The 12,027-nt window shown below is 38.9% G+C and overlaps 1 protein-coding gene across 2 annotated transcripts in view; it reads left to right on the top strand.

Moving 5' to 3' along the window:
• The window catches only part of TNFRSF10B (TNF receptor superfamily member 10b), a 52,678-nt gene that overhangs the window by 18,556 nt on the left and 22,095 nt on the right, over positions 1 to 12,027 (top strand). For both annotated transcript variants that reach the window (XM_017890010.1, XM_017890011.1), the window contains exon 2: positions 9,197 to 9,302. In XM_017890010.1, the coding sequence (XP_017745499.1) occupies positions 9,197 to 9,302 (106 nt within the window). The remainder of the gene's footprint in view (positions 1 to 9,196; positions 9,303 to 12,027) is intronic.

Here is a 12,027-nt window from a genome sequence, read left to right on the forward strand (position 1 = left end):
TTTTTTTTTTTTTTTTTTTTTTTTTTTTAAGCATTTAATAGTTAACTTAAGCACTTGATTAGTACTGAAACAGTTGTGATGGAGGCCTGCATTAGTGAAAACTGGACTGCCACAATCCCCACTGTCAATTTGTGCATGATTTCTATCATGCTTGTATATTTATTTATCATGAGAATCATAGGGAGATGGGGCGTCATAATCTTTCTGGCTACTTCCTGCTGAGAGAGGGTCGTCATTATGGGGCACCAAATGCACTGCTGGAGTGGAGGAGGTCGATTTGTTCCCGGTAGCACTCTGTTTTAGGGGCTTAGAGGCAGTGCCTGCTGAAACACCTAGTTTTCAGTTCACAGGGCTTTAAGAAAGCACAGCTTAGGTTTCAGTGATTTCCAGTTAGGGAAAATGGGGAAAAAGGAAAAGAGAAAGGAAAAAATTGAAAACATTTTTGAGACTTGCAGCCAGAAAATTAGAATTTAATCCAAACTGTAGAAAATAATAAAACTGAAAACATTGAGGAAGACTAGAATTTAACAACAGGTGTAACTATAGTTTTGAAATATAATTTTTTTCTCTCTAGTTTCCCATTTTTATTAAAAGACAAATCATGGTAGGACTGGTTTGCTTTATTGTACTTGTCCTAATTATTTGTATACCTTGCAGCAAGAATAATTATTTTTTACGTACGCCTTTTAAATTGGCTTTGATAGAACTTTGTTCCGTAGAAGGAATCTGAGATAAGACCCTTCTAAGCCGAGCCCAACCATGGATTTGTACCATCAAATACCTATGAGTTGGGTGAATTCCTCTCTTTTTGAGGTTTCAAGATAACTTGGGGTTCCCGGCCTGTCAGAAAGTGACATTCTTTACTTACCACAGGTCAGAAACCCTGTACAGGGTCTATGTACACAAAATATGAGGCCAGTTTCCAAGGGCTTTCTTGGCTTCATAAGTCAAGTTTGATTCCTTAAAGGAGAGCAAAGTCAAAGCCTTGGTAAAATAACCAGTTTTTCCAATCGTGTCCTGTTACAAAAGAAAACAGATTCTTACTGCACTTATGCAAATAACTATATTGCCATAACTTAAGAATACTCACAAATAGTTTCCAAATTCTGGAGAAAATCAGGTAGAGAGAAACAAATATGCTTCAAATTTTGTTCATAGAAGTATACTGTACACTTAATTGTTAAAAGGTGTTAATAGCTCAAAAGAAGTTTTCCTTGACTCTGAAAAGCAAAACAAAGGATTAGCAACATTTTAAGCCAAAAGTCAAAAAGATCACTTCAGTCTCCTATTAGTTTAGTTCATGCAGTTAATTCCTGTCCTGTTTGATATTAATGAACATTTTAACTCTTCAAGAGTTGTGAACATTTTTCCTCTATTCTGATGTCACAGCCTCCAAAGTTATCAGAAACCTGCATTCAAGAGCACCTGTCAGAGCTTTACAGCTAATTATAAAACTACCTTCTAAAGAGGACCAAAACAAGACAACAAATTTATGGATGACAAAAAGTTTTAGGGTAGCCATAGTTAAAGACACAATTGATGACAAGGTTATCTGTTACCTCTGTGGCACACAATAATTTTAATATAACAATTATAATTACTACTGATAACATACACTAAGATATATCAGAATTATAGGAGTCTTCCATAACCTTGGAACACATACCAATAACATATTTATGCACATATAGCCCAAAGAAAGCCAAACACCATTTCATGTTTAACAATGCTTCCTGTATAATTTTTATATCAAATAAGCCACATTTCAGCTTTACATTAGTGTACTATTAATGTTAAATCCAATTTTTAATAAAACCTTATGGACACATTTACCCGATGTCAATGTTTGACCATAAGGTAAGGCCCTAGGAGAGAGAGAAATAAAACCAAAAACATGAAGGCCGTTTAAAGGCCTTCACGCGTGCACACACACACACACGTACATACACATTTTGAATATTAGCCTTTAATTAAGCTGACTCTCAATCACTGAGTTTCAAAAAACCTTTCTCCTTCTCAGAGGCCTTTCAGCAGAGATGGACCCAATACTTCCCATTTTCAAGTTTACATGTTATCGAAAGGAACAAGACAGACACACAAACACATGGAAACATTTCAGAAAAACACAAGGGGAAGTGCACAACGGCAAAACAGACTCTCAAAACTAACGCAAAACCTGATATCAACCAAAGGGAAAGTGGGTGTATGAGCCAGCCCTATTGCTTCCCTTTGCAGTACCGGACAAATGGCTTACCAAGCCCAAATGGGAAAACAATAGGCTCCTGGCATAGGATCCCATTGACTTACCCTTTGAGCATGTCCGCTCTTTATCTCCGTTCCTCTCCAGTAGAGAAAGGGACGTGCAGATTTGCACATAAACAGCCCTCTGGAGGTTCCCAGGGGAAACATCACCCGACAGCTGCTGGGATCCTCCTGAAGACTGTCTCATTGCAAGCTGCCAGCTGCTGAACACAGCACTGTTCTTATCTCCTGGCAGGAGAGTTTTTTGTTCCCAGACCAAACTGAGGGTGGGGCTGCTACTTCTTGTCACCCAATAATGAGATATAGATGAACTGGGGAGGAAGAGAGTTTTTATTTCTGAAACTGGTTACGGGGAGAAGTCCTGGAAATTATCGCCAGACCAACTCAAAGTTACAAAGTTTTTCAGAGTTTATATCCCTTCTAAGCTATATGCCTATGTGTAAGAGTGCATTCACTTAAAGACATAAATGATTAACTTCTTTTAATCTGTAACTAAGGTCTGAGTCCTGAAGGCCTTCCTCTGGAGCCTCAGTAAATTTACTTAACCTAAATGGGTCCAGGTGCTGGGGTGGTTACCCTTTTCTTGCCTCCTGCTAAATCATGGAGGTTTGGGGAGTTCCTTCAGACTTCCCATACACTTGTTCGTGGAGGCCTGGGGAGTTTCTTCAGACCCCAATAAAACTTGTTTTAATCCTAAATGGGTCCTGTTAAGAATTCCTTCGTTATTTTTCAGTGTTAGGCAGGAAAAGCCTGGGGCAAAACTCTTGCATGGCTTTTGTTACATCCCAGCCTTTGTATAGGCACTGGCTTTTTTTAGCTTTTAATATTTAACTTAACCGCTCGTCAGTACCGACACAATTTGTGATGGAGGGCTGAGTTAGTGGAAACCTGGCCTGCCACGTACTGTTTTTCACAGCTGTGCGTTTTACATTCCCACCAACAGGGACAAAGGTTCCAGTTTTCTTCACACCTCACGGCACTTGTTACCTTTCCATGCTGTTGTTTTTAATATAGCAGATGTTAGTGGTGTTGTAGCATCTTTTCATGTGCTTATGGGGCCATTTACTTATCTCTTTGGAGAAATGGTCTTTCAAAGTCCTTTGCCTTTTTAAATTTTTAAAAAATTATTTATTGTAAATTAAGGAAATTATGGCCAGGCACAGTGTGGTCATGCCTGTAATCCCAACACTTGAGAGGCTCAGACAGGAGGACTGCTTGATCCCAGGCATTCAAGACCAGGGCCTGGGGCAACATGGCAAGTCCAATAAATTGTATGTATTTATGGGGATTATAGGTTACAAAAGTTATGTTAACGATTTATGCGCATACAATTATGGGAATAATTAAAAATCAGCTAATTAACGTCCATCACTTCAATACTTTATACATTTTTATGGTGAGAACATTGAAATTTATTCTTTTAGCAATTTTGAAATTACATTAGCTGTTATTAACTATATTCATTGCACTGGTGCAACAGATCTCAAAAACCTTATTCCTCCAACTGATGCTTTGTACTTTGACTATCATCTCCACCATTGCCCACCCCCAGACTCTGGTAACCACTACTCTCCACTTCTGAGTTCGGTTGTTTTCTTTCTTTCTTTTCTTTTCTTTCTTTTCTTTTCTTTCTTTTTCTTTCTTTTCTTTCTTTCTTTCTTTCTTTCTTTTCTTTCTTCTTTTTTTTTTTAGACAAGAGTTTTGCTTTTGTTGCCCAGGCTAGGGTGCAATGGTGCAGTCTCAGCTCACTGCAACCTCTGCTTCCTGAATTCAAGTGATTCTCTTGCCTTAGCCGCCTGAGTAGCTGGGATTACAGGTGCCCACCACCACGCCCAGCTAATTTTTGTATTTTTAATAGAGACAGGATTTCACCATGTTGGCCAGGCTGGTCTGGAAATCCTGACCTCAGGTGATCCACCCCACCTCAGCCTCCCAAAGTGCTGGGATTACAGGCATGAGCCACTGCATCCAGCCTAGTTGTTTTCAATTTCACATATGAAAACATACAGTATTTCTTTTTTTGTGCCTAACTTATTTCACTTAGCATGATGTATTCCAATTCCATACATGTTGTTGCAAGTGACAAAATTTCTGTCTTTTTAAAGGCTGAATAGTGTTCTGTATTGTCTACATACCACATTTTCTTTATCCATTCATCTGTTGGTGGACATAGGTTGATTCCATAACTTGGCTGTTGTAAATAGAGCTGCAATGAACATGGAAGTGCAGATATCTCCTTGACATACTGATTTCAAATCTTTTTGGTAAATACCCAGAAGTGGGATTGCTGGATCATATAATAATTCTATTTTTAGTTTTTTGAGGCACCTTCATACTGCCTTCCATAATGGCTGTACTAATTTATATTCCCACCAACAGTGAGCAAGGGTTCCCTTTTCATGGTATCCTCACCAACACTTGTTACTGTTCATCTTTTCCATAGTAGCCAGTCTGATGGGTATGGAATGATATCTCATTGTGGTTTTAATTTACACTTCCCTAATGATTCGTGATGTTGAATTTTTTTTAATATATCTATTGACCATTTGTGTGTCTTCTACTGAGAAATGTCTACTCAGGTCCCTTGTCCATTTTGTAATCAGATTATTTGTTCTCTTTGAATAGAATTATTTGAGTTCCTTATATATTTTAGATATTAACCCCTTATCAGATGTATGGTATGCAAATATTTTCTCCCAATCTGTAGCTTATCGCTTCACTCTGTTGTTTCCTTTGTTGTAAGAAACTTTTTTTTTTTTTTTTTGAGACGAAATTTCGCTCTTGTTGGCTAGGCGGGAGTGCAATGGCATGATCTTGGCTCACCACAACCTCCACCTCCCAGGTTCAAGCGATTCTCCTGCCTCAGCCTCCCAAGTAGCTGGGATTACAGGCACACGCCACCATGCCCAGCTAATTTTGGATTTTTAGTAGAGATGGGGTTTCTCCATGTTGATCAGGCTGATCTTGAACTCGTGACCTCAGGTTGTGCAGAAACTTTTATGTTGATATAATTCCATTTGTCTATTTTTGCTTTTGTTGTTAGCACTTTTGGGGTCAAATCTAAAAACATGTTGCCCAGATCAATGTTGTGTAGTCTTAGCCCCTATGTTTTCTTCTAGTAGTTTAATGGTTTCAGGTCATATATTTAAGTCTTTAATCCATTTTGAGTTGATTTTCATATATGGTGTAAGATAAGGGTCCAATTTCATTCTTCTGCATGTGGATATCCAGCTTTCCTAACACCATTTATTGTGGAGACTTTTTTTTTCCCCCATCGTATATTCTTGGCACTTTTGGCAAAAATCAATTGACCATAGCTATGTGGATTCATTTCTAGGCTGTGTATTTTGTTCCATTGGTGGTCAATGTGTGTATTTTTATACCTGTGCCATGCTGTTTTAATTATTATTGCTTTCTAGAATAGTTTGAAATCAGGTAGTGTGATGCCTCCTGCTTTGTACTTTTTGCTCATGATTGCTTTGGCTATTTGGTTTTTTTTATGGCTGCATATGAATTTTAGAATTGTTTTCTCTATTTCTGTGAAAAATGATATTGGAATTTTGATAGTGATTACATTGAGTCTATAGATTGTTTTGGATGGTATGGACATTTTAACAATATTAGTTCTTCCAAGTCATGAGCATTTATTTTCATGCGTTGGTGTCTCTTTCCACTTATTTGTCTCTTCTATTTTGTTCATCAGTGTTTTATGGTTTTCAGTGTACAGGTCTTTCACTTCATTACATTTACTCCTAAGTTTGTTTGTTTGTTTGTTTTTTGGTCATTGCTCTTAATAGGTTTGTTTTCTTAATGTCTGTTTCATATAGTTCATTATTAATATATAGAAATGCTACTGATTTTCATATGTTGATTTTGTATCCCACAACTTTACTGAATTTGTTTACCATTTCTAACAGTTTTTTGGTGGAGTCTTCAGGGTTTTCTGTATATAAGATCATGTCATCAGCAAATAGACAATTTTACTTCTTCCTTTTCTATTTGAATATCTAATAATTCTTTTCTTTTTCTTGCCTAATTGCTCTGGTTACGACTTCCAGTACCATGTTGAAAAGAGGTGGTGAGAGTGAGCATCCTTGTGTTGTTCCTGATATTAAAGGAAAAGCTTTCAACTTTTCACTGCTGAGTATATTAGCTGTAAGCTTGTCATATAAGGCTTTTTTGTGTTGATACATTCCTTTTACACCTAATTTGTTGAGTGAGAGTTTTTATCATGAGAGAATGTCGTGTTTTGTCAAGTGCTTTTTCTACATCTATTGAGGTGATCATATGGTTTTTGTCCTTGATTTTGTTAATATGGTATATCACATTTATTGATTTTCATATGTTGAACCATCTTTGCATCCCAGAATAAATTCCATTTCATCATGGTGAATGATTCTTTTAATGAGCTATTGAATTTTGTCTACTGGTATTTTGTTGGAGATTTTTGCATCTGTGTTTATTAGAGATATTGGCCTATAATTTTCTTTTCTTACAGTGTTCTATTCTGGCTTTGGTATCAAGGTAATGCAAGCCTTGAAAAATAAGTTTGGAAGTATTCCCTCCTCTATAATTTATTTGGGAAAGTTTAGAAAGGACTGGTTTTAGTTCTTGTTTAAATGTTTTGCTGAATTCAGCAGTGAAGCCATCTAGGTCCTGAGTATTTCTTTGATGGGAGACTTTTCATTACTGATTCAATATCCTTAATCATTACTGGTCTGTTCAGATTTTCTCTTTCTTCATGATTCAGTATTGGTAGGTTGTATGCGTCTAGAAATTTGTCCATTTATTCCAGGTGGTTCAATCCTTTGGCATATAATTGTTCATAATATTTTCATATCATCCTTTGCATTTCTGTGGTATCCATTGTAATGTGTCTCCTTGGTTTTTTTTGTTTGTTTGTTTTTTGTTTTCTTTGAGACAGAGTCTCCCTCTGTTGCCCAGGCTGGAGTGCAGTGGGATGATCTCGGCTTACTGCAACTTTTGCCTCCCAGGTTCAAGTGATTCTTGTGCCCCAGCCACCCAAGTAACTGAGATTACAGGTGTGCTCCACCATGCCTGGCCTTTTTTTTTTTTTTTTTTTTAGTAGAGATAAGGGTTTGCCATGTTGGCGAGGCTGGTCTCCAACTCCTGGCCTCAAGTGATCCATCCGTCTTGGCCTCCCAAAGTGCTGGGATTATAGGTGTGAGCCACCTCACCTGGCCTCCTCATTCATTTTTTATTTGATTTATTTGTCTTCTTTCTTTTTTCTTAGTCTAGTTACAGGTTTGTTGATTTCATTTATTTTTTTCAAATAACTAACAGAATTTTGATAGTCTTTTGTATTTTTTTCTAGCCTCTATTTTATTTATTTTTGCTCTGATTTTTATTATTTCTTTTGTTCTGCTAACTGTGGGCTTAGTGTATCTTTTATTCTATTTCCTTGAGGTACAACATTAAGTCTTTGTATTTGAGATCTCTCTTCTTTTTTGATGTAGGCATTTATTGCCATTTCCTCTTAACACTGCTTTTGCTGCATCCCATAAATTTGGTTATGTTATCTTTCCATTTCATTTTCTTAATATATTTTTAAATTTTCCTTTGATTTCTTCTTCGACACATTGGCTGCTCAGGAGCTTGTTACCATTCAAGTTCTTTGTTCATTTCTTAACCACATTGTTGGCTTGTTGTTGTTGTTGTTGAGTTGGAGTTTTTTATATATTTTAGATATTAACCTTTTATCAGATATATGGCTAGTAAATGTTTTCCTCTTCCCGTGGGTTGCCCCTTTACCATTGATTATCATTTGATGCACAAAAGTTTTTAATTTTTGTATAGTGCAATTTATCTATTTTTTTCCTATATTGCTTGTATTTTGGGGATCACATTCAAGAAATCATTGCCAAATCCAAGGTCATGAAGAATCTTTCCTATGTTTTCTCCTAAGTTTTAGGGTTTTCACTTTTATGTTAGATTTTGGATCCATTTTGAGTTAATTTTTGTATATATGTAAGTTAAAGGTCCGACCGAGGTCATTGTTTTGTGATGAGTCAATATCTATATTTCCCAAGACCATTTTAAAAAAGATTGTCCTCTCTCAATTAAATGGTCTTGGTACCTTTTCCAAAAATTACTTGGTATATACAGTCATGCACCACATAACAACATTTCTGCCAACAACAGACTGCATATATGATGGTGGCTTCATGCAATTATGTAACATACTACACAGGTTTATAGCCTAGGAGCAAGAGACTATACCATATAGGCCAGGTGTGCCATAGGCTACACCATCTAGGTTTGTGTAAGCACACTCTCTGATGTTCACACAGCACAATCGCCTAACAACCCTTTGCTCAGAACAATGTTGATCAATGCATGGCTGTATGTGCAAGTTCATTTCTGGGCTCTCTGATCTAGTCCATTGGTCTATGTGTCAGGCACCTTTTCAAATCAGAAGTTCATTATTTAATGTTTGATCCTGTATCCCAATTTTTTAAGTTTGCTATATTATAACCCCCATTTATAAAAATGTGTATGTGTGCCTATGTGTCTGTTTGTGTGTGTGTCTGTGTAAGAGAGAGCGAATGAGAGAAAGAGAGAGAGAATAGGCATACCTATGGAAAAACAGTGGAACTAAATGAGACAAAATATTAATGGATGCTATCTTTAGCTGAGATTATCACGTGTGGTTTGTGTATTCTTCTAAAAACTTCCCTTGCCCACATTTTCTGGAGTAAACATGTTTAGAAGAGTTTTTCAAGTGAATGTTACTTGGCCTTCCCTGAAATACGAAGGGACGAACAAACACAAAAGGATGTTTGAGAGGTGAGAGCCGCAAGAAAGATGAGGGTTCTGTTTAGCTTGCGTGCCTGGGGTCAAGGGAATGTGAGTGGATCCTGGGAGGGGTGAGCTCTGGAAGCCACTCACACCCATCCCTGCTTTGTCCCCACAGGTCTCAGCTGACTGTGCTCTGATCACCCGACAATCCCTAGTTCCCCATCGAAGAGCGGCTCCACAACAAAAGAGATCCAGCCCCACAGAGGGATTGTGTCCGCCTGGTATGTTTAAGATGGGTCTCTGATCCTTGCCCCTCCTCCCCTTGTCTCCATGAGCTTCCAGTCTGTTTCCTTTGCACTTCCTGGTTCTTTATGCCACAGAGAGGCATTGTGTGCCTCCAGCTCTAGGCTCTGTCCTTCTGGAGCCTTCCTGCTAGGATGGTATCAAGACACACAAATGAATGAGACAGCCAAAGAGACTGATAGGCACCTTGAGGGAGAATTGAGTGGAACAGAGATGGAGCTGGTGAGGCCTCCAGGCAATGGTGACTTTGGGTTGACATCCGGAGGTGGGCAGGGCCAGAGGTGCAGAGAACCAGGAAGAGTGCTCCTAGGAGGGTTCCACTGGAACAATTGTCGGGGGTCAGGGGTTGGGGAAGATGGAGCAACGGCAGGGGACTACTGTGGGGAGTGGAGGGTTACGAAGTTAGAGAGACAGGTGGGTTCAAATCCTACACAGAGGAAGTTGGATTTTATTTCGCGAGTGATGGATGTCCCTGAGAAGTTTTCAGCAGAGGGCCACCAGCATTGGATGTGCATCCTAAGTGCCCACTCCTGGATTGAAGCGGAGCAAGACAGGAAGCAGGTGGAGGGCCTTGAGTGTGAGGTGCTCCCCTGGGTTGTTACGTGGTGCCCTGTAAGGTCATTTGAGCCCCGAGAGATGCAGCAGGACCCTGGCCTGAAGTGTGCTTGGTTCACCTCGCACTTCTTTCCCTCTTTCCCCCGCGTGTATGAGGTAAGAATCGATTGCTGCATGAAGGTTTCCAGGGCTGGCAAGTATGGCAAGTAGTGGCTTGTTAAATCCATTTACAAATTCGCATTTCTTTTCCATGACTAAGGGCCAAAGGAAAGGCTTGCCTGAGGGCAAACTCTCACATTGCACGCGTGGGCTTGTCAGGAGCAGAGCATGGAGAAGGAAGAACCCAGTGTGAAGCAGACACAAACTCATCTGTAAATGCTCCTATCGCTGTGGTCCAGAGTCAAGACCAGGGAGCAGGACAGGAATAGGAAGAATTCAAGAAGTATTTGGGGTGTGGATGGATGACATGTGGGGAATGAGGACAATCAAGGCAACAAACTCAACTGCTCAGGGTAACTTGGCCTCTGAGGGGACAGTGTGTGGCAGGGCTAGCAGTGCACATTTGGGGACCGTAGCACATAGGTGATGCTTGAAGCCTCTGTCTTGAGGGTGTCCACCTGGAAGAAGCTGTAAATACTGAGAAGGAGGGACACAACTGAGCCCATTAGGATTTGCAGTTGGAGACGATAGACCAGGGAGACAGGACTGCAATGGGCTGAGCAGGAGCAGTTGGAGAACTTCCATCCTAGAGGGGAGATGGCTCTTCCAACCACAGGGAGCAGGCCATAGCAAGCATCGAGGACTGAGACGTGGAAACTCCTCGAAATGTGCATTTCTCTTCCTGTGAATGAGGTCAAGAATCTGTTCATGACACAGACACCATTTGTACACGGGTTCTGCTAGGTTTTCTTCACTCCTTGTAAAAGTTTAGGTTTTTTTTTTTGTTTGTTTGTTTTAATCATTGAGTCACATGAATTCTTACAGATTAGGGAAATTATGCATTGATTGATTGATTGATTGATTGATTGAGATAGGATTTCACTCTGTTGACCAGGCTGGAGTGCGGTGGCAGAATCATAGTTCACTGTAGCCTTAACCGCTTGGGCTCAAGGGATCCCCTCACCTCGGCCTTCCAAAGTGTTGGGATTACAGGCGTGAGCCACTGCGCCGGGTCCAAACTTCTAACAAAAATTCCCATATAATGCCAGGCGTGGTGACTCACACCTGTAATCCCAGCACTTTGAGAGACCAAGGTGGGCAAGGAGTTCAAGAACACTTGAGGCCAGGAGTTCGACACCAGCCTGACCAACAAAGCAAAACCCTGTTTCTACTAAAAATACAAACATTAGCTGGGTGTAGTGGCGTGCCTGTAGTCCCAGCTACTTGGTAGGCTGAGGCAGAAGAATTGCTTGAACCCGGAAAGCAGAGGTTGCAGTGAGCTGAGATCGCACCATTGCACTTCAGCTTGCATGACAGAGTAAGACCCTGTCTCAAAAAAAAAAAATTTTTTTCATATATATTTGCAGTCATTTTGTGGTTTTCTATTTTATAATTAAGTCATTGAGCCACCTGGACTTTATTTTGTTGTAAGAGGCAAGTAAGGAAGACACTTTGTTATTTTCCAGCCACCTTTTTAGTTGCCCCAACACTATTATTAAATAATCACATTTTTATCAGTGACATGAATCACTATCATTATGTATGATACTTACATTATGTATGATAATAATGTATCATTATGGTACATTATTAAGTAAGATTTGTGTAATTTGGGTTTTTTAGAATGTCTTTCAATATTAATAAAAATAATTCAGGAATCTTGTGGGTAGCATATAGATGATTATGGTCTATTTTTTGCTTTTGTTTTACTCACTCTGCCAATCTCTGCCTTTTAATTGCAGAGTTTAAACTATTTTCAGTTATCATAGTTATTGACAAGAAAGGATTTGTTTCTGCTCTTCAACTATTTGTTTTCTTTATGTCTTATATATATTTTGTTCCTCCTTTACCACCTTTTAAAAAAACTTTATTTCTTGGCATGTACCATTTTTCACTTACTTCTTTTCTTTTCTGCATATTTTAAAATGTATTTTCTTTTTTCTTAAACATATATTTTGTATATGTATATCTTTAATAAATATATATTTA

Source organism: Rhinopithecus bieti, unplaced genomic scaffold (genome assembly GCF_001698545.2).
Source record: "Rhinopithecus bieti isolate Rb0 unplaced genomic scaffold, ASM169854v2 scaffold_20129, whole genome shotgun sequence".
NCBI classification, from domain to species: domain Eukaryota; kingdom Metazoa; phylum Chordata; class Mammalia; order Primates; family Cercopithecidae; genus Rhinopithecus; species Rhinopithecus bieti.